This window comes from Equus quagga, chromosome 11 (genome assembly GCF_021613505.1).
Source record: "Equus quagga isolate Etosha38 chromosome 11, UCLA_HA_Equagga_1.0, whole genome shotgun sequence".
In the NCBI taxonomy this organism is placed as follows: Eukaryota; Metazoa; Chordata; class Mammalia; order Perissodactyla; family Equidae; genus Equus; species Equus quagga.
Window position 1 is genome coordinate 76854387 of NC_060277.1, and position 23929 is coordinate 76878315.

A 23929-nucleotide genomic window follows, 5' to 3' on the forward strand; every position below is an offset into this window, starting at 1 on the left:
TTTGGATCACGCAGAATTGGTTGCCATGGTAAGGCCTCATCTGAGACACTGTGTTCAATGTTACTGAAGGATGAAACTCTAATGGTTTGTTGGCTTGGCTGATTTAGACCTAAGCCCAGCACTGGCCCAGGCTGTCTGGCAAGAAAGGTGATTGCTAGTAAGACGACACGCAAAGAGAAGTAGAGACTGAGAGAATGGCAGAAACTTAGACTCGCTAAGCACTCATGTTGCTGAGTGGGGCTACAGGATAACACGGTCCCTTAGAACTGCTTAAAACTTGAACGGCAGCATTTCCTGGATTTCCATGAGATTCCTCTTTCTTACTACCATGTGTCTCCTTATTAAAAACAAAACAAAACACTACTCAAGATAGTATATGGCCACAATCTGTTCGTTGGAGCCAGAAAAGCCCAACCAAAACAGGAAGGGAGCCAATGCAGAAGGAGAAATGAAAAGTAGAGAATGAGAGGAGGTAAGTGTGGGACTCTTAGCTATATGTTTCCATAGAGTACTCCTATTTCTGAAAGCCTTCCAATTTGATGCTGAAACACAGTGTTCCTATAGTTCCTTTCTTTCCTAGAATAATTCATAACCTTATGGAACCAAAGGGAAATTAGAGCTCATTTAGCACGTTAAAGAGCGATGAGAAAATGGAGGACTATAAAGAGAAGAGATTTCCTTTTTATTCCATTTCCTTCAGCGATTCTCTTTTTCCCATCATTTAACCACGGATGTTCTTGAATAATCTGCCCCCTTTCTCTCTCTAGACTCATAATTTCAGCCTCCAGTTATACATGGATGTGCTCTTAAATTTTTGTCCTTAAGTGCTGAATTCTTCCCCCCTCTGTAGTATTAGAATTCTAATTATCTACAGAATCCATACTTGTAAGGTTTCACCAATAGCTGAAACTCAACGTGGTTAAAATTGAAATCATTCTCCTTTATCCCCTACCAGCTTCTTCATCACTATTATTAGAATTATCATTTTTTAAAGGTTCCTTACCTTAAACTTTGTTTTTAACTTCAAAATATTTCAATCACACAAAAAGCATAAAGAATAAAATAACAAATACTGATGTCTATATTATCTAGACTTAATATTTTGCCATACTTGCTTCCAAGTTAAAAAGATTTTCACAGATACAATTGCAAGTCCCTTATCCAACTTTGCTCCCTTCTAAGAGGTATAGCCACTCCTCCAAACTTAGTCCTCGCAAACGCAGACCCTGAGACAAAGGCTGATGAGCATGCAGGATCGATTTGGGAGGTGCAGGGACACTGGCAAGGGAGTGGGGAGGTGGTTCAGGAAACGGAAAGTGCCAACAGAGCCCATTTTTAAGCCAGCTACCACCATGGGCAACTGCAGCTTATTCCTGCAGGGAAGCTCTAGGAAATGGTGTCAAACGCATCTTGAAATTAACCTGGCCAGTGAGTGATGGAGTGGGAGTATTTATATCCTCACACTCATTAGTCATTTGGGTGGCTGGGGGTGGGTGGGCATTTCCAGCCCTCTATGTGTGAGGGCAAAGTGGGTCCTGGCAGCCTGAGGGTAGCCTTTTGACAGAGCTGTTGGCTCTTGGAAGTTAGGCTGGTGTGCACAAAGATGGCAGAGTACTGATAGCATCTGTGACAGTGTGTATCCATCCTATTGACATTGATTTACCTTTACTACAATTGTTAAACATCATTAATTTTTGTGATATTAAATGATACAATGATGATGATGATGATGAAGGGAAAGACTGACTATAAATCTATACCAGTCAACATGAAAAAGGAAGGTAGTTTGGGAAAATAGGTTCAGTTCAAAGAGTTGTTTATTTATTGAATTTATGTCATGTGCCTGATTGAGCTCCCCTTAATAGAAAGAAAGGAAAAGAAATAAAAAACATACCACCATTTATTTTTGCTTGGTTTCACATTTCATTAGACTTTGACAAAATTTGATTTTCTCCCTTATCTTCCTTCATCTCCTACTTTAAGATTGCAGGGTTATTAGGCTTAAACTGTGATTGATATATAAGATTACAAGTCTTTGCTAAGAAGACTATATACAATCAAGAATGTCTTAGAATATCATTTTCTTCTTAGCTGCAATCCATTCGCCTCTCTACTGAAAGGGAGATAGGTGTATGTGTGTGCGTGTGTGTGGGAGGGGAGTGCGTAACGGATATGAATCTCAACCCCACGATCAGGGCAATCGGCCTGTGGTGATGTTCTAAATCATTTAGCAAAGCCAGGACAGTCTGCCTTCTTTGTACCTCACAACCAGCACGACCCCTGATTTAACAAAATAAAACTATAAAACAGTATGTTTCCTACTCTCTCTTGCAGCGACTAAAAGGAGTTAAAATAATCTTTAAATAATACTCTTTACAGATCCCACTAGTGGACAAACACAGAGCTTTCTCTTCAAGAACTAGCAGACAGAGAAAAACCACCCGACCCATGAAAAGATCCAGTGGTCCAGTAGGATTTTTCTGAAGAATCAGAACAGTCACTCATAAAGCAGACCCCATAAGCAGGAGAAATTTCTTTTTAAATCTCATATTGAGATTTGAAGAGACACCCACTAAATTTCATATTTCAAATAAGGAATGATTACAGAATTTGAAAACCCCATGGAGACAGTGAACAACTGTGTGGGTTTAGATCAGAGGTGAAATACATTGGTGAAAAGAACTTCCGGAAACAGCATCAATTCTACATTCAAAAGAGAGGTAATGTTTTCATAAAGTAATTTTCTACTGTTTCTCTACCTGATTCCATTTCTATATAAAAACAAGCCTTATGAAAATAAATAAGAAAATATATTATGTGCTACAACATTTAAGCAGCGAATAGGAGTAGGAACAGAGAAGGGTCACGTAGAATGCAAAGTCTTTGCACTTTTTTAAAAAGTGCCTTCATTAAGCTATTGAAAGCTTTGGATCCTCCTTATAGAAAACTGTACAGTTGTATGAAACGTAAGATTGGCATAAAATTTCAGAAATTCATGGGCTCCCTGAGCCCCCAAAAGTTCTAGTGATCAATCTATTGACCCGCTAGTGGTCCATGAACACCAGGTTAAGAATCCTTCACTCAGAGAGAAGCAGAGAGCACTTACATTGTACAGGGGGATCGTCTTCATCACCTTGTACTGCTTAGTGGGGTCCATTTTATACAGGTGACGATCAGTGACAAAAATTGCTCGGTCTTCCACCTTACTAAATCGATTCACCTGTAAGAAAATAAAGCAATAAACTACAATATCTCATCAAGAATGAAATCAAATTATCTGTCAGGAAAACACCTAGGGGCAGAGGTGGCTGGTTGTGGAGATAAATTCTTTAATAGATGTGTACCATGTATGGCCACTCTACTGGATGCAACAGAGATCTAAAAGGAGGAGATGTTTCCAGATTCATGGCATTTTACAATGTAAATTTCACAACTTTACAATTTAAAAGGGAAAACAAGAAAAACAGAAGAATTAAAGGACTAAAAACATGTAACCCAAACACTATAAAGGGAATAAAAACATAAACCCTGCACAGGAGAAAACTGCTGCACATCATATCTGCAAAGGGACTTATATCTAGAATATATAAAAAAACAAATGACATATGTAGTATCTAGAATATATAACTCAGTAATAAAAAGACAAAAAAATTTAAAAATCGGTAAAGACTGTGAATAGACATTTCTCCAGAGAAGATATACAAATGGCTAATAAGCACATGAAAGAATCCTTGACAATCATTAGCCACCAGGGAAATGTAAATCAGAACCACAATGACACACCACTTCACACCCACAAGGGTGACAATAATAAAAAAGAGATAATAACAAATGTTGGCCAGGATGTGGAGAAATTGGAACCCTCATCACTATTGGTGGGAATATAAAATGATGCCGTCACTTTGGAAAACAGTTTGGCAGTTCCTCAAACGGTTAAACACAGAATTACCGGATGACTCAGAAACTCCACTTGCAGGTATATATCCAAGGGGATTGAAAATACATCCACACAAAAACTTGTGCCTAAATGTTCACAGCAGCATCAATCATAACAGCTAAAAAGTAGAAACAACCCAAATGTCCATCACGTGGTGAATGGACAAATACAATGTAATATATCCATAAAATAGAATATAATCTGGTAATAAAAAGAATGAAATATTGATACATGCTATAACATGGATGAACTCTAAGTAAAAGAAGCCAGTCACAAAGGACCACACGTTATATGATTCCCTTTACATGAAATGTCCAGAATAAGCAAATCTATAGAAACAGAAAGTAGATGAGTGCTTGTGTAAGGCTGGGGGAGATGGGAGGTTTAGGGAGATGACAGCTAACGGGTATGGGGTCTCTTTTTGGGTTAATGAAAATGTTCAAAAATAGAATGTGGTGATGGATGCAGAATTCTGTGACTGTACTAAGAGCCACTGCGTTGTATACTTCAAAATGGTGAATTGTATGGTAAGTGAATTATATCTCAATAAAGCTTATGCAACCCCTATTTGAAACAACTCATTCTGCCCCTTTCCTAATGCCTTGGGTAGGTGTATTTCAGATTAAACTCCCTAAAGCATAACGACAGTAGGTTTTTAAGTCTGTGTGTTCATAAATGGGTAGTGTCTTCCTGTTGCCCATAGCAGGAATAATTATTTCATAATTACTACTGTCTATAAAAAGAATGGGCCACATGAGCAGGCAGTAAGTGCTTTGAATAGGAAGTCTAGGGATCTCCAAGGTCCCCTGCCACTAAGAGTCTATGACTCCTCCTTCCTATCTGCCATTATTCTACTCATTTAACTTCATTTCTTCAAGGGCTCCGATCCTGTCCAATAGGTTTCCTCATGTTATACTCTCTTAAATGTTTATGTTTTTTACTCCCTTTTTCTCTTATGTATGTATATTTCAAGATATTGTTCAAGTTCTCATTCTGTTATAAAACCTCTTAAAATGCTATAGTAAAAAATGATCACTCTTTTTTCTGAACTTCTATTGCATAGCTGTAGATTCAATATATAGGATATTTGTAGAATTAAGAATAAAACAAAAAAAAATCAACATTGAAAGCAGAAAGCACAAAGTTTTTCTTTTAAAGCAGAATAGGAGGGGCTATTGGCTTAAGCAATTTTGCTAATATAAAACTCTGGCTACATCATTATTGTTTGTTGGGAAAGAAAGGTAGGGAACAAGGCTGATGCTTATAAATACTAAGACAATTAATTTACACCTATCCTTAGTCTGCATCTTATTATGAAGTTGAGTTACTCCTTACATCTCTCTACCAAAAGGGCAGAAGTTTTCATTTAATGATGGGAAAGTTTTAATAATTTTAAAGACAGTTGACTTGTAAATTTTAGACCATGGATGCTTGTTATGAAAAAATATACTTGCTAAAACAGTTGTGTAGAACACTGCTTTTAACTTACAGTTGAAGCTATGTTTGGCAAAAAAGGTTGATTTTACTTATTAATCTTGTGATAATTAATCTACTGACTATATGCTCACTGATCTAGCTCTAATTAACTCAGCCAATATAAAAGGTTATACAGATCGTCCTAAAATTGGAAGTATATAAAAAAAGCTGCTCTCATTGTAAAATAGCTACACATAAGTTAACAAATAGTTATAAATGAGACTAACAAACTCACATCAAAATAAAGTAAAAATCTCACAACATGATTTCTTTTCTTTTTTCTTTTTTTTAAATAAAGGTCAAGAAACAGCAAAATTCATCTATGGTGAAAGAAATCAGAACGGTGGTTGCCTTTGGTGGTGGTGGGCTAGGCTGGGAAGGGGGATGAGAGCTTTCTAGGGTGACGGAAGTGTTCAAATCTTGATAGAGCTGTGATTTACGAGGGTGTATGCGCTAGTCAAAACTCACTGAACTGTACACTTCAGATCTGTGCATTTACCTGCATACGAATTACACCTCAATACAAATGCATTAAGAAAACAAAAACAATGTAGAATCTCAATATCCAGGGCAGATTTCTGTTGATTGCCTTATTATTTCATGAACAGTAATTCTGTCTTCCGGCTAGACTGGAAGCTACTGGAGGGCAGTGACCATAGGGTGCCTTTTTTCTTGGACCTCAGCCCCGAGTACAGAAGTGGGCAACCTGCAGCATTTGCTGCCTCCTTGCTGATCAGTTGGTTTTGAAAGCACTTTTAATTCCACAGGATAATTTCAAGAAGTCTCCTTCCCCACAGGAGCTGATCAGTTGACGACAGGTACTGTCAGATGAGAGCAGATGAAAGATGGCTGCAGCACACTCGGCAGGTTGCGCAACGTAAGAAAAAAATTTCCCAAGTGGCAAATTTCCCAAGCGGCAAACGAGAGCACAGTTGCTCAACGGCTTACGTCCCCACTGCCCAGTCTGGCTCTGGAAAACCTTCATTTCTGCACTAAAGAAAGGAACTGTAGACTTCTTGCTTTTTTATTTCTGAAGCTGGAAGCCCCTTCGTTAGTAAGCTATCTCTCTAATAAAAATCTCCCTAACATAGCACGCACTGTTTAAGCACATGGATTGCTGACTTGGAATTATTTATTCTCTGGTTGGAACTGCTGAGATTTATTCATACATATTCCTTTATCTCATCAAGTGTCTTTTCTATGGGTTAGTTTTCCCTTCCGAGTCTAAGTTTCTGGAGGGCAAGACCTTCATAGCCAGCCATCACTGCAAGACTCACACAGAAGGCTGACAGGCCAGACAAGCTGTCCCAAGTGGATTCAGGAGACACTCATCTGTGTCTGTATTTGCAACACTGTTTTACTTGGGAGTAGCTACTCTTATAAAATCTTTTGACTCACAATTTCACTGAGACAAGTGTCTTTTTATAATCAGAAATCTAAAAATGAGATTGAATTTATTTTTTTCTACATTTTTAAACCCAGAACATGACTCCTATTAAGTAAAAAAAAAATACATATACTGGTAAGCATTTACTCAAATTAAGTAATTTGATAAATTTTTTTCCAGAATTTATAATGTGTATTTTCCAGCACTTTTTAAGCTGCTGCTGATGTACAAAGGAATGACACGAAGCCCTTGGTTATAAGAAGAATCTGAGACTAGTAGATGGGGTTGAGACAGATAAACACTAGTAAGTGAAAATAATTTCATATAAGGATAAATATAAAGAAAATAAAACTAGATGATGGGAGTGGGAGCAAATGCACACGTGTGCTTGCTTCTGTAGAGGGCTACTTTCTTAGAGTCAGAGATCCCCACATTTGCAGGTAAATCTTTTCCTAACAGACAAAATTAACCACGGGACATTTTACAAATAAGTAGTTAATTACTTGCTGATTAGGATGTTTCAGTTTTAGATTTGGGTAATATTTAAATCAAGGTACCGAGCACTACAAATTTCTGAATAACTACAGTGTCATGGTACTCAGTGACTAGAGGAAAAAGGAAAGCAAAACAAAACAAAACATAAAATGCTAGAAACCCTCCTCTCAGCAGAAAAGAAGACATATCTGTGATATGTTTATATCCCTCATCCCTGCTCCTGAGATCTTATTTTCAAGATGCAAAGAAGTTAGAGATTAGTTTGAAAACACTGTTACCTTTGGTAGGATGTACAGCTAACAAAATTAGGACGGGTAGACTAGAACAAACTAAAATCCAACTTTTAGTTTGAACTTTATTCTGTCTTCTCCCTTTTGCCTCAGTTTTAGAAATCTGTGCATTCTCTAACCGTTTCCTTTAGAATCAAAGCACATTTTTCAGTCGTCAACTTGACGAAAATGGTATCTGTAATTAAGAGTAAAACAGAGTCTATGGGGTGAAATAATTACTCTTGGTACTAATTATTTACTTCATACAGCGAGGGTTTCTGCCACAAAAGAAAAGGAGCTCTTGTCAGAAGACCTGAAACCAAGTGACTGCAGAGCTTCTACGTCAGCGATTTTCTAAGCTGCCTCGCACAACACTAGCTTTCCGCGACGTTTTGTGAAAGAAAGCGTTCCAAGTCAAGTTGGTTTGAGGAACACAGCAAACCATAGCTTCCCCTAGGATATTCATAACCCACGACTGTATTAAAGGCTCTGAGAATTCTGCACTTAAAAAGTATGTTTAACTGTTTAACCCAGCATTTCCCAAATACAGTTAGTTATGGAACCCTTTTTAAAAACAAATTAATATTCAACCGAACATTGGTTTGTGTAACCCCATGCTGGAGAACAATAATCATTTGTCTCCATCTTAGAATACGGAGAGTAGAGAATATCTGAAACGGAATGTGAATAGCAAGTAAAAGTGGTGCTCCTCATCTTTTGAGAAATCATATTGAGAAATATATGAGTGTGTTGCAAAACAATATGAGAAAAAAGGTCACATAATTTTACAAGGTCACACAAGAGTCAAAAACAATAGGTCACAGTAGTAAAGTGGAGAGTATTGTCTTTTTTATGATAATGTCCACGAGTTAATCAGGAAACCAACAAACGAAAACTTCAAAGTAGCAATTTTATCAAAGTGCTGTTTAGAAATATTACATTCTTCTTTATGTATCTATGTAATTTCTAAAGAGAACGGTTCATAAACCTTTACCTTGTGCTTTATTTATTCTTTTGTGAGGAAGATTGGCCCTGAGCCAACATCTGTTACAAATCTTCCTCTCCTGGCTTGGGGAAGACTGTTGCTGAGCTAACATCTGTGCCAATCTTCCTCTATTTTATGTGAGATGCCACCAAAGCATGGCTTGACGAGCGGTGCTAGGTCCACACACAGGATCTGAACCTGCGAACGCCAGGCTGGCAAGGCAGAGTGCATGAACTTAACCACTACACCACTGGGCCGGCCCCTTTATCTTGTGTTTTAGCAGCTCAAATCATCCTTAAAACACGAATCAAGTGAGTGGGAAGGACGTCATGTAACAAAGTAAAAGCTTTAAGCTGCATAACTTAGCTAAATCAAAATCGCAAAGAAAAAATTTTTATATACATAGGTAAATCTGTAAATTCAAACAAATAAAATAATTATGGCATAGGAACACTATTTTTCTTCCTCAAATTCATGAAGTGATAGAAAAACTGGATCACAGACTCAGTATAAGATCTCATCTTATTTCATTTATTACCCAAGCCAGAATCCTCAGCCAAAGAAAAAGCTCTCTCATTTCGCTTTTGCTGGAACACTTGGTGATGTTTCTAAGTTCAGTTAGCACCACAGGGGGGTTCCCTGGATGAAGTTTCCCTGGAGAGTTAGACCAGGAGAAAACACATTACGGGTGAGAGTAGCTATTTGCAGAAGTCTCCCACCTTAAAGGACATTTTATAACTGTAATTAATGGAAAGTGGCTGTTTCAAAAAAAATCAAAGCATAAAGAGAGCTTTACTGAAACCATACCAAGTTTCCCTCAGTACGTCCTTGGGACTGAAAAGTTTCTAAAGACCCTGTCTAAGCTATAGTGTAAAGAAGGATTATTTGCATTGAACTTAGAAATACAGGAGCATGAGTAAGAATTTTTCCGTTTTTAGCCAGTGGGATGCAGGGAGAGACATTCTGTCAGACATCAAATTGTCATCACTGTAAAGAGAGAATCAGAGACACCAGGCTCTTCCATAGTAGAGCATATAATGCTGAAAACCATCCTTCTTTGATCCATTGTTCTGATTACTAATTTGACTTCCTAGATATCTTGATACTGGAAAGGAAGCGTCCTAGATTGTAGATGTGGTAGATTCCTTTGTTATATTCACAAACTGGCATTGTGGCTTATACTGTTTTCTGCGGGTGGATGAATCTGGTTAGCAAAAGTCATTTCTTGACTGTCTGGCCAATTCTAGGCACACTCAAAATAGAGCTTCTGGATCTAGGAGTTCAGAATAAGACTCTGCACTTAGGTAAGCACCCCAAGATACTGACAGCAAGTTTCCTTGGTGATGTTTATTTCATTCTAAGTTTAAAGCAAGCTGCTCTCTATTTTGTTAAAAAGTCTATAACATATTGAGTTGATCTTTTTTTCCTTAGAATGTTTGAATACTAATATCCATTAAATAATAATTCCCCATTGCCTCCTCCCCCAAGCCCCTGGTAACCACTATTCTACTTTCTGCCTCTATTAATTTGACTAGTCTAGATACTCCATGTAAGTGGAATCAGACAATTATTCGTCCTTTTGTGTCCTACTCACGTAGACAATATCTTCAAGGTTTACCCATGTTGTAGCATGTATTTCACTCCTTTTTACAGTTGAATAGTATTCTATTGTATGGATACACATATTCTTTAATGACTTATCTGTCAATGGACATTTGGGTTGTTTCCACCTTTAAGCATTGTGAAGAATGCTGCTATGAACACTGTACAGTGTTCAGTCAATTACCTTTTAAAGAGATTTAAATAATAACAAAAATAGTTTTTATTTACCCACAGAGCTACTGTCTCCCTTGCTCTCCATTCTTTGGTGTATGCCCATGGTGCCATCTGGTATCATTTTCCTTCTGCCTGAAGGACTTCCTTTAACATTTCTTGTAGTGCATATCTACAGATAAGCCTGAACAAGTTTTTATTTCACTTTAGTTTTTTGAAACATATATTTGCTGGGTATGGAATTCTAGATTGATAGTTTTTTTCTTTCAGTAAAAGAAGTTGTAAAGTCATTGCTCCACTGTCTTCTCACTTGTATGGTTTCTGATAAGAAATATGATGTATCCTCTTCTTTTTCCTCTGTGTCTTTTTTCTCTTTATCGTTGGTTTCAAGCAATTTGATCAAGTTGTGCCTTGGTATAGTTTTCTTCAGCTTTCTTGTGTTTGACGTTTGTTGAATTTCTTGGGTCCATGAGTTTATAATTTTCATCAAATTTGGAAAAATTTCAAACATTATTTTTTCAAATATTTAAAATTTTTCCCCTTCTCTCTCTCCTACAGGGACTCCACACGCACTTATGCTAGGCCACCTAAAGTTGGCTCACAGTATCCTAATATTTTGTCCCTTTTTTTCATCTTTCTTCCCCCTTTATCTGTGTGTTTCATTCTGAGTAGTTTTATTGCTAAACCTTCAAGTTTAGTGATCTTTCTTCTGCAATGTCTAAACTGCTATTAATTCCATCAAGTGAAAAATCTCAGACACAGTACTTTTCATCTCTATCCATAACACATCCACAATAACTGTTTTAATGACCTTGTCTGTTAATTCCATAATCTACATCAGTTCTGGGTCAGTCTGAATGACTGATTTTTCTTCTCATTATAGGCTGTAGTTTTCTGCTGTTTTGTATGCCTGGTATTTTTGATTGGATGTTATGCATTCTGAGTTTTATCTTCTGGGTCTGGATACTTTGTACTTCTATAAATATTTTTGAGCTCTGTTTTGGGATGCTGTTAGGTTACTTGGAAGCAGTCTGACTCTTTTGGGTCGTGTTTTAAAGATTTGTTGGGTGGGATTAGGTAGTGTTTAATCAAGGGCTAATGATTCCCCTCCACTGGGGCCAAGATTCTTGGCAGTAGACTTACTCAATGCCCCATGAATTGTGAGGTTTTCCAAGCAGGCTGGTGGGGACAGGCATTATTTGCAACCCTGAGTGAGTCCTGGGCATTGTTAACTGCTAATCCTTCAGGTGCTTCTCCCCCCTGCCTTGGGCAGCTTCCTCACACGCGTGTGCTGAGCAGTACTCAGCTGAATACCTGAAATGAACCTGCTGAAGATCTCCAGAGTTCTCCCTGTGCAGTGTCCTCTTCTCTGGTACGCTGCTCTGCAAACTCTAGCTGCCGCGGTGGCGCCCAGCTCTGTCTTTTCAATTAGGGAGTCTACTGAACTCTGCCTTGGCTCCCCCTGCTCATGCCACAGACTAGAAAGTGTCTCAAGGAGGTGAACTGGCTAAATGTGGGGCTCACTTCATTTGTTTCTCATTTCTCAGGAATCAGTCTCTTTCCTTGCTTGATGTGCACTGTCTTGGAAACCACTTTTTCATACATTTTGTCCTTTTTTATTTTTTACACTTATTCTTCTTTCATTCATTTTAGTAGCTACATTGAATTCTATTGTGCAAATACACAATTATTTATTAACCTAATCACATACTGATGCATATTTATATATTCTTTTCAGTTTTTTGGCTGCTACAATCTTAAAAACTGCACATATATCTGTCTTTGGGTATCTGTGTGAATGTATTGCAGATAAATCCTGAGTTGTGGAATTCCTAGATAAAGTCGTCTGAGCATTTAAAATTTTGATAAATACTGCCAAATTGTTCACTCGAAAGGATGTATCTTATACTCCTGTCAATAATGATTCCCTAAACCCTTGCAAACACTGGCTGTTATCAACATTTTAAAGTTTGCCAAACTTATAGTTGAAAAATAATATTTTATTATTTTGATTTGAATAATACTGCAATTATGTACTTTTTGAAGATTTGAAACAAAATACTGCTAAAATCATCTAAACCTGGACCTTTGTTATGAGGTAATTCTTTGACAATTTTCTTAATTTACCTTTGAATATTGGCATATTTACGTTAATATCTCTTGTGGAATTGAGCTACACAACATTTTTCTTAAATTCACCCATTTCATTAATATTTTAAAATTTATTTGCATAATTTTACAAAATGCTCTTTTATAATTATTTCAATTTCTTCTCTTTTTTCTTTCTTTTTTTTTTTTTTGAGGAAGATTAGCTCTGAGCTAACATCTGTCGCCAATCCTCCTCTTTTTGCTGAGGAAGACTGGCCCTGAGCTAACATCCGTGCCCATCTTCCTCTACTTTATATGTGGGATGCTGCCACAGCATGGCTTGACAAGTGGTGCGTAGGTCTGCACTCAGGATCTGTACCAGTGAACCCTGGGCTGCTGAAGCGGAACGTGTTACCTTAACTGCTGCACCTCCAGGCTGGCCCCTCTCTGTTTTTAAGGTTTTTAAAAACCAACTATGTCCCTTGACTTCCACTTTCTAACTTCTACCTGCTCAATGGTGATCATCTCCAGGTATACGACAGTCCACATGTACGCTGCTTCCAATAAGCAAATACAAACATAGCACATAACTCTCCCTCCCCCAACTTCCAAATCTCACTATGTCCTTCTCCCTTTTCCAAAATATGTTCTTCATTCCCCTTGTCCTGTTTTTTTCTTTTAAACAGTAATAAAACATGTATAAAAAGTACTAAATGGCCACTAAATACAAGGCAGACCAGTAGGTGCTACGAAAGACACATGTGCAGTAAATGCAAATTCCTGCTCTCAGGGAGGTCCCCCCTCTCCTGTTTTAAAAAGAAATGGTTACCAAAAATATTCACTTCCCTCAGGCAGGCTTTAGAGCCTACCTCTCAAATTGCAGGCACCTCAGCCATTCCATCAGTGCCTCACCATAGACAGGTACAGCTCACTGATGATGTAGCTAGTTATGTACCTATGGTCACGTTTCATTGTGCTCATATCTAAGTAAGTTTCATCCGAGTCAGTCTTTTCTTTCCAAGGAGGTCTGCTTCAACCTTGCCTTACCTTACGGACATGACAGGAAAAGAGGACGTTCATGTATTTGTCCTTCCGTTTCAGTTCGTTAGCAACAGGGACAAAAGTGCCTGAGGTCTGAGGTGTATCTGGCTTCTGAAAGAAAAAGGAACCATGGTAAACTGACTACGCTTAGCATTTCAGCTGAAAACGCAATCTTTTCATACAGCGCTTTATAACAATACTCATCTAGTTTCACACTTGTATTTTTTATCTCCCCATCCCAGATGGCAAGCTACTAAAGGGTTGCTATAACACTAAAGTCCTATAAAATTTTTAAAATCAGGAATGGGAGAGAGGATGAAATGTAGTTTTGGGATTAATTAATATAAAAGTGGCAATTAAAAATAGCTGCTGAATTATGTGAGGGAAGGTTTAAATGCTCAAAAACCAAGCTATGGAGTGTACTTAACACATATGGATATAAGATAGAGGATCCTTTATAAAGTGAGGAAACATCAAATATTGCACACTTAGAGGCAATAAAATTGTTTAGTTTAGTATCTCTCACAGAAATTTAGTTTCTGTAGGTGTCTTATTATTTCTATAAATTCTTAGAGAAAATTTCCTCTTTTTCTTTGTTAAGGGAGCAGGAGTAGATTCGGCCTTGTTCTCCTGGGCTTACCGAAGCAAGATAGTTGCCCTCCCAGGCCCTCTGGAGGCCAAGGTCAGCCCTTTGACCTTTCAGCATTTCCATGGCCGCAACCTTTGCCCTGACCTGGGGCAGGTCTGAAGCAGGTATGCTCTTGATGAGCTGGGATGCTCTCCATCTATAAGTAAATAAACAAAACGTGTTAGACTTCAGAAACACAACCCCATTCATTCTCAAAAATAGTTAAAGCTGCCAAAAACGTAGAATTAAATCGCACTACTTGCATGCTACCCTAAAAAAAAAAAGTAAAATGCCTCCAAAATATACACAGGACTTGTTAAAATACATGTAGCTTTATGTGGACAGAGATTCTTGTAAAACTTGCTTTGTCGTTTGTGCGTTTTGAAAGCAACTAGAACTCAGTGATATGTGGACTCTCATAATATTTATAGTTAGAAACCTTGGATACACCCAACAAATGTTCTCTAGGCACCTACTAAAACTCAGATGCTGTTCTAGGCAGCGGAGGCACAGCAGTCTACAAACAGACGAAGGTCCTTTCTGCTAGGTGCTTATGCCCTAGAGAGCAGAGACAGACAATAAACAAGTCAACAAGTGTGTACAAGGTGGTAAGTGCTGTGGAGAAAAGAAGGCAAGGAAAGGAGGACAGGAGCGCAGCAGAGGGAAGGAAGAGGGAGCGGGTGTTATTTACACAGCGTAGTCTGGGAGGCACCACCCATAAGGATACAGGAAGCGAGGGAGCCAGCTGCATGAGCAAGAGTGTTCCAGGAAGAGAAGACAGGGTGCGCAAAGGCTCTATAGTGGGATCTCGTTTGAAGTGTTAGAGGTCCAGCAAGCAGTCCTGTGAAGCTGGAGCAGAAGGAGCATGGGGGGAGAGGAACGGGAGGGGAGGGCAGAAGGAGAGCCAGGCCAGAATCCATGCAGCCATGGGAGGTCACTGTCAGGACTCTGGCCTTTACTCTGAATGAGATGAGAAGCCACTGGAAGGTTCTGAACACATAAGAGACATGGCTCAACTCCTGCTCTACAGGACCATTCTGACTGCTGGGTGCAGAAGGGCAGTGAGGGGCTGGCAACAGGATGACCACTGAGGAGGCTATTTCTGTACTGCACGTGGAGAGGAGGGTGGCTTGGATCAGGTAGGTCGTGGCGGAGGCAGAGACAGGAGTCAGTTCTGGACATGGTCTGAAGGAAGCACCAACAGATCTGCTGATGGATTAGACGTGGGGGCAGGAGAACAAGAGGGAATTTAAAGACGACACCAAGGTTTCAGTCTAAGAAACTGAAAGCATAAACTAAAAATAATCTATTCCTGATTGAGAAAAACAAGCACAAGGTCCTTTATTTTCTTAGTGGTATCCTTGGTCCTACATGACACTTACGCCTTCTTTTCTGCCACAGGAGCCTGAAGCAGCGAGGCTGGAAGCAGATCGAGAACTTCATTATATCAGATGAAATAATTGAGGCCAGTGGTTCTCAAACTAAACTTCCACAGAAGACTAGAATGAGGTGCAATGAAAACTGAAAAGTGGTACTCTTTTCCCAATTTACATACCTAAAATGTTAGAGAGATTGTTTACATCTAAGATTTTCCTGAGATGTATTCTTGTTTCAAGATGGTGACTTGAGCTTAACTGTTTGTTTCTCTCTCTTAAATTTCTACTGACATAAATAAATAAAAAATAAGAAAAATCTATAGCAATACCAGAAAATGAGAATGATACAAAAAAATTGGAAGATGTGAAGAGTTTCTGGAAGACACGAAGCAGATGGAATTGAGCTGATGGAGAAGTGGCTCTTTGCCGAGCAATCCACTCAGTGGAGAGAGAGGAACCCCTTCAGCATAGACGGTACCGGGAATCCTTAAGCCTGAAGCAGCAGGGGCTGGTAGCAAGAGCAGGAGGTGAAGGATTTCAAGGTGGGAGCTGTGCCAATTCTCTGCACAAAGAACGGCTGGCTGTGGTGAGATGGGGACATCTGCCATAGCAATTAGGGTCAGAGACAATAGGTAGCCAAAACAAAACCATAGGAAAAGTAAAGGCTCAACAACCGTGAAATCCTCTTCTCTATCTTCTATGGCCAACCAACACTCCAGTGGGATGACTGTCCTAAGATCATTCCAGAAGAGGCTAGAAGAATGGCAGGTTGGGAGCAGTTGGTGGTCAAAGTCAAGGTCACTGGTGACAGGCACATCCTACAACACTAAGTGACTTGCTGAGCAACTGCCGCCAGATTTCATTCTCAGTGTGGTGAGGTCTTTGCTCTGTCTGCTGGTCTGTTTTCAGCCAATATGCCTGGTTGGCTGTCCCTTCTTCATCACTCACAGTGACTCCAGAGGCCCACAGCACAGAGGCATGCTGGGGAGTCCAGGACCTGACCTACATAACCACGGAGAGAGCCGCACAGGCTTCTTGTCCCGATCAAGCAAACTGCCATCTCTAAATATATGTAGCAGCAACAACAGCTGCAGCCACAAACATCCCCAGCCTCAACAACATGAAAAAGGGGACAAAGTTAGGCATGAAGAAGGCTCCCAGCCTTCCCAGAATGAGAAAGAATTACTACGAGGAATGGGAGTGAGTGCAAACAGGATTAGACACACACTAGGATTTTAGGAAAAAAACACAAACCCCCACAATCACAGCAGAATCCTTTAACACTCTTCCCTCAGTATTCCACAGATCACAAAATTCAAGAATAAATTAAATAAGATATAGTGACTAGATCAGGGGTTGGTAAACTGTAGTCTGTGCCACATCCAGCCCATGGCCTGGTTTGGTACTTCTCATGACCTAAAAATAGTTTTTACATGTTTAACAAAACCAAAACAAAAAAAAGTAAAATACATGACAAAGACCATGTGTAGCCTACAAAGCCTGAACTATTTACTATCTGGCCCTTCACAGAAAGAGTGTGCCTTTGGACTAGATTAACACAATTGGCAAGATTCAATTGGGTGTATTTGTGTGTATATAAAATCAACAAACAGAGCAGATGCACTGTTTTCAACATGCCCATCGACTCTAAAGCCTACGAAGGCTGAGACTGTCTTTCACATCTTTCTTGTTTGTGACCGTAACCCTGGAAGCTAGGTCAGAGCCCACAACACAGCAGGTGTTGAGTAAATATCTGCTGAATGAATAAATTGAATTTTACAAAAATTAATCAATTCTACGCCATACATAAAACCTCAAAATCTAAAAAGAAGACTGTACAGGCCACAGTGCAACATAATCAAAATCAATTCTTTGCAGCCATCAAAAATATTACATAGATCTTTATTTATTGTCAAGGACAGGTCTCCAAGACGCTTTTAAGTAAAGTCATATAACCACTCATATAATCCCGCTTGTGTTAAACAGAGAGGAAAAAAGATCAAATGATGTGTGACTGTGCACACAAGAGTATGAGCGAACATATCCATATCGCTTATTACGTGTCGGGCGCTACCTGAAATGCTTTATACAGATCTACTTATAATCCTTTCAACAACCCTATGAGCAGGTACTATTTTATGGCCCATTTACAGATAAGTAAACTGAGGCACAGAGAGGTTATCTAATTTGCCCAAAGTTACACAGCTCATCAGTGGCAGAGCTGGAATATGAACGCAGGCTCCAGGGTTTGTGTTCTTAACCGTTATACTGTGCTATCTCTTACACGTGTGCATGTTTGTAAATGCACAGACACAGACTTAGAAGGATAGAAACTAATTGTTAATGAGTGGTTGTCTCAGGGGAAAAAAATAAAATGGGAAAGACAAGAGGAGGTGTGGAGGATTTCAACTTAATATCCTATATATTGTTTCACTTTTTAAGAAAACAACGAGCATGTACTCATGTATAGCTTAATTACTTTTTAAAATATGTCAAAACTGCAGGTTATAGACGATACCATTCAAGAAAAACATTTGTGCATTAAAAAGCCTGCCAAGATTGACAACTGACATTTACAGTATTAGATGCGAGAATTGAAATTTGAGGTAAGTTTGCTTTCCATAATTCTTTGTTGTTTGATTTTCTTTCTTTTTATGAGATATATACATATATTTTTAAAAAGCAAATGGGATACATATTAAAGAAAAATGCATAGGAGTAAAATTCTTTATCTTTTGATATCTGCCACCAATTATACACAGCAAAATCTAAAGGAAGATAAAAATCTGACTTAGCGCAGAATTATAAATTAGGCCTTTTACATTCAGTATATCAATTATTTCAGTGTTCTTTGTGGAATAGCATGATGCCAAATGACCACATTTGAGAACCATTAGCTTAGTTTATGTGATTAGATGGCTGTAGCTCAGACACAGCTAAATATAGCTGGCAACAAATAAGCTGAAAAAAATGAGGAGAAAGGAGCTATGAATAACTACAAACTCAGACCGAGGGCAGTTTATAAAAAAAATGAAGATCAACTGGAAAGGCATCAAATTTTACATGGGCGTTTATTTATTTAAAAAAAAAGAGCTCGCTCTGAAACAGCTGTTTTCCTCCTTGCACTTGAAAACCATCTGGGAAACTTTAAGAAGGCCCTCTGCTGGGCCCCACTCCCCAGTTCCAGTCAACGGGACTTTCTAGAGGGCGACTTGGGTCCTGTGTGTTTTTACAAACTCCTCGTGATTCTAAGGTGAGGCAGGATAGAGAAACACACCCTGAAAGGATTAACAGCCTTTCTAGCTTGAGTTATGTGTGGTGATTTTAATAAAGTTATTTTTTGCTAATAAAAGAAAGTGGAGGCAGCATGCTAAAAGCTGATCTTAACTACAGCTTGTTCCAGGGGTTGTGGCATACTGCTGTCAACCGCTACAGAAAAAAATAAATGGACAGCTCCCTTATCCTGAGGCGTAAACAGGTGTCCTTTGAAAGTGAAATCTACAAAACTGAAGGCATAAGGTAAAAGTACATGTCATGACAGCAAATAGCTGAGCCAATACCATGGTCTCAGATTTGTGACTTTCTGTGTTAAGTGTGCCGCCATAAACGGATGAAGCACAGACCAAGTTCTTACCTGTTAAAAATCGCCTGCAGGGCCTCCTCGAAACGGCGAAGAACCTTAGGCGGAGTTGGCCACTTCACATGTTTCCCGTAGTCCCTCATGGTCTTGACGCCGTGGAAGCGCCTGGCCACCTCATGGACGTACGACTTCACCTTGTAGCGCCGGTAGTATCTGATAATTGTCAGGGCTGCCTTGGTCCTCTTGTACCGCATGCGGGCCAGGGTGCCCCGCCACACCTTCACAACAGAGAAAGAAAAAGGGAAGCGTTGCTGGATAGCCAAGTAGTAGAGGATTTTGAAATTGCAGAAGCTCCTCTACTTACAAACTACCAACTGGGGAACTTGCGCCCATCAAGAAAATCAGCCAGCGCCAAAGCATGTCACTTCTGCCTGCCACCAACAGATGGCGCCAGGAGTCACGTCGGTCATTTTGTTTCAGCTGCCTAGCTGTTCGTTGTGTACACCGGAGTGTGTGCTGACTTTGAAGCAGTCTTGTTTTAACTTTACTATCATGAAAAGAAGAGAGCCGAAATCCAAGTATCTTTGGATAAATATTTTAAGAATGTTGAAAGGAAGCAAGATGAGTCAGAACCAAAAGCCATCAATGTCTGTAGTTCTCTTATGAAACCTAGTTTTATATAGATTACACCCACTGGCCACTAGCGTAAGGTCACGTTGGAATTACAAACTGACTTAGACAAGCCTGTGAGGCCCCTCTCTCCAGATGCTATGTAAACTTCCCCCAAATTTAGATGTATTCCTGGGGAAAGGGTAAAAAGATGACTGATGTCATATGAATCTTTGTTAAAGTTGTTTTAGCGCTCAGAAATTGATCAGACAATATATCAGTGTCTCAATGCCAGCTTTATCCACACATAGTGAAGTCAGAGGTACTTATACTTTTGTCAGCATCCTTTGTCCAGGTTCTCATGCTTCCCAATCTCTCGAGTAAAAAGATACTTGGTGTAATTAATCTTCAGTTCATCATCGGCTCTTCTCCTATACATGCTCTCTACCACCAACCTTACTCTTTCTTCCACAGTGTGTCCAGTATAAACCCCTTTCTTTTCCTTTCTGCTGCTACAGTCTCCAAGACTCCAAATTACTCTAATTGCTTTCTTCAATAAACTCCTTGTACGCACCGCCACATGCTCCAGTTGACATTTACTGCTGCTACTTAAATAACCATTCCAATTCTTAGGTTGATCTTATTACTTCCCTCCCCATCTCCGGCCTCTCAGGATCAAGATTTTCAACCTCCAGTTCAAAGCCCACAAAATGGGTTTTCCAGACTCCCTCAGGTTTCTTTTATTTCTTCTTAAATCCCCATCTGCGCCCACTACTTTCTTAGAAAGGCTCACGCAACGCCACTTTTATTCAATCATTTTAGGTTTGTCTCCATGCAGACTCCTAAACTGGCATCATGTGCTTGCAATGCTCTCCTTTTTCAGCCCACTGCACGATAAAGATGGATCTGTTTGCATCCTACATGGGAGGAGGTCATCGGGGGACCCCCAAAGAGGAGCTAACGGGCCCAGGAAAAACACGATACAGGAGGGAAACGTGACATATGAGCAATCTGTGACGTGAATCTAGAGCTCACAAATAAACAGAATATACAAAGACAATGAGGCAAGGAACACTAACTCGTCACTGCACGTGGCGTGAGAACAGCAACCCTTTCAGTCGAGGCGGCTCTCTTCCGCGTAGCCGAATACGCGGTGCAGATGGCTTTGTCACGCCTCCACCCAAGAGCTAAAATCAAGGTCCCTTCTTTAGTGTCTTGAAAAACCAGAAGAATACAATTAGAGGGTGGAAGTCTGAGCTTCAACTTCTTCAACAAGATACATTTTCAAAGTTTCGTACTGTTTTGTTGCTTTTCTTTTTGATTTTTGAAGAAGGAAATTAAGACTCCTTGGAGCCACATCTATACAGGGAATCAATGTTTAACTTTCAAGAAGTGTTTTATAGAGCTTTCTATTAAAATGTTTTTGGATAGATTCTTTAGTGATTTGGGGGAAAAAGGCATTTTATAAGTAAGTGCTTTTTTAGCGGGTAGGGTTTTTTTTTTGTTTAAAACTTCATCTGTGTTGTTGGTTAAGTTTTGTGTAGATGAAAGAATCCAATGGTACCACATGCTTATAAATAAAGGCAGCAGGCCTTCCTCTTGCCCACCTAACCCAGCCCCTCGCCTTGCAGTCTTGTTCTACACACACTATTTTAACTGCTTCCTCTGGTACTTAGAAATAACACACACACACTGTTATCTCTCGGTCGATCCTTTTAGACACTATCCAAATTACAGAAGTTGGTGATTTCGCTCTCACCATCATTCTTATCTCTCCTCTTTCCATCTTCCCAATAATTATATCAAAAGTTTTAGGTCGATAGTGTTTACATTATTACATATGTTATACTAACTATATTATATGTGGCATAAGTACTTTGCATAATATATGTATATATACTATATAGTATATATTACATATAACTTTGGTTTACCTCTGTGCTAAGGACTATAACATAACTACACTTTCTTTACTTTGTCACGTAGATTTGTTTTTACTTATAGTTAATAACTGTCTCACTTTAAAAATCTGCTTTATTTTCTATATAATTTCTACATAATTTTTGCCAAACGTTCTAACAAACTCATTAAATGATCAGCAATAATTTTCCCAATCAAGCACACCAATTGAATCTTTTTCTTTGATAGTCCCTATGTCCTTATGCTCTTTCGGCTCACTGCACAGTTCCTATCCTGGGACTTTTGTGTTTTTTTTTCCTGGTGAGGAAGATTGGCCCTGACCCAACATCTGCGCCGATCTTCCTCTATTTTGTACGTGGGATGCTGCCACAGTATGGCTTGATGAGGAGTGTCTAGGGATCTGAACTCGTAAACCCCAGGCTGCCGAAGCAGACTGCACAAACCCAACCACTGCGCCACCAGGCTGGTCCCTCCTGGGATTTTTTCAACTACTCTTCCATGTTGGATTCCTGATTCTTGAACTTATATCTTTCTTTTTCTTGGTTTTCCTCCTTCCAGTAACTTCCAAGAAGAGTGCACAACTCGTAAATTTCTATTCTTTGCAGTTTCCTTGAGAGTACGAAGCAGCTGCCTAAAACGTTGCCTGTTTCTTGGGGGACAAGAGCAGAGTAGTTGAGAACGGGCTCTGGACTCAGACTGCCTGTGTTCAAATCCTGGCCCCACTCTCACCAGCGGGGCAAACTTGGGCAAGCTCCTTCATCCCTCTGCATCTTAGTTTTCTTATCCGTAAAATGGGGATGATAATGGTGCTTATCTTGTAATAGTGTTGTGAAAATTAAAGAAATTAATACACATAAAACCCTTAAACTAGTGCCTGGTGGGTAGGTGGTGCTCAACAAGCATTGACTGTTAGGAGTATCTGAAAGTCTGTTCTTTATTTGCCTTTAGCAGGCTGTGCTACTTTCTTTCTCTTATGTGCAGATTTTTTGCCTCAATCATGTCAGCGTGACCTGGAAACTCTTTAAAGAATGTGAGCCATTCTTTCTCAGTCTACTATTTGCCCCCGAAGAGTGTTGGATTTGGCATAATATTATTCTTCCACCTATAATATGGCCTGGATGTCCATGGTCTATACGCCTTCTCCAGTCTTTCAGCTGCCCAAGAGGAATGGAAAGAGAGCTGGGGCTTTGGGTAGCTGCATTGAGTTCCTTCCTTAGAACTAATAAAATAAACGCATCAGAGGTTTGCTTCACTGAGTCTGGGGTCTATTGCAGTCTTTTGGCTTGCTTGAGGATAAACATTCTTTTTTCCACATCTTGTGGAGCTTCTCCTTGGTTCAGCTGTAGTAATTATTCCTAGCAGATGCTTCCCCTATTCCTCACCCACTTATTGATATATCAGAGGCAGGAAAGACGGCAAACCTTCTTGTCTCTTCTTGCCTGGGGGGGGGGGCAAAGTCTTCTTGATGGAAGAAAGGGTCCCCAACAAAGGTGTGGGTTATTCCAAGACTTCCCCCGGCATACTTTTATACCTAATGCCAACACCTTCAAAAGCAATGAGACTTTTCAGAATTCCCTCCTTGTACATCTTCATTTTCCACTCTTCTCTTTGAAAAATACGTTGATTTTTTTTAGCACTTTCTTTCAATTTGGTCCAATTTTTCTTTTTCTGTATGACATTTCTCAAAGTTTATAACACGAATTTGGGATCTTTTCTTGGTTTCAGAATTGATGGCATGCTCTTTGTTACTTTTACATTTTTGTTAATTTCAGCAAATTTGGGGGAAAGGCATTTTGCGAGCCTGCAGGGACATCATCAATTTTATCAGAAGTCCCTTAGGTTGTATTTATTTTTTAACATCACAGAAAAAGCTGCATTGAAAAACCACAGAGGAAAATGATTCTATGCAAAAAATGATTCATGTATTTTTCCTTATAATCTAAGCATATTTGGTTTAAACACATATGCTCCCACAAAAGTTTATGTGTCTGTGTGGGGAAAGGGCGGTTGTGGATTTTCCCACCAAGGGTCAGCAGGTTGGAATTTAAGATGTAAGACAGATTTTTCCATTTCTCTTTTTGTTTAAAACAACTTAAACTGCTGGGTTTTTCAAGAGCCAGACAGAGCTTACTTCCACAGAGGACTTTGCCTGATGATGAAGCATCAGAAAGCAGAAAATTAAGTGTTATATTCAACAAGCAAATGCTTAATATTCATTTGCATATGCCTCGAGAGGTTCAGTAAACAATAACAGAGCAAAAAAGGGCCATCATTAAAACAATATTAACACTAAAAGTGGAACCAACCAGACTTCACGTGCTGTAGGACATGATGCAAGAGAGTGGCAGCGGAAAGCTGAAGGAGA

General features: G+C 39.3%; 1 protein-coding gene across 1 annotated transcript in view; it reads right to left on the reverse strand.

Moving 5' to 3' along the window:
• The window catches only part of MYO1D (myosin ID), a 237943-nt gene that overhangs the window by 113985 nt on the left and 100029 nt on the right, over nt 1-23929 (reverse strand). The window contains exons 17-20 of the mRNA XM_046675411.1: nt 19090-19313; nt 14092-14236; nt 13458-13562; nt 3107-3220 (exon numbers count right to left, since the gene is read on the reverse strand). Coding sequence (XP_046531367.1) covers nt 3107-3220; nt 13458-13562; nt 14092-14236; nt 19090-19313 — 588 coding nt within the window. The remainder of the gene's footprint in view (nt 1-3106; nt 3221-13457; nt 13563-14091; nt 14237-19089; nt 19314-23929) is intronic.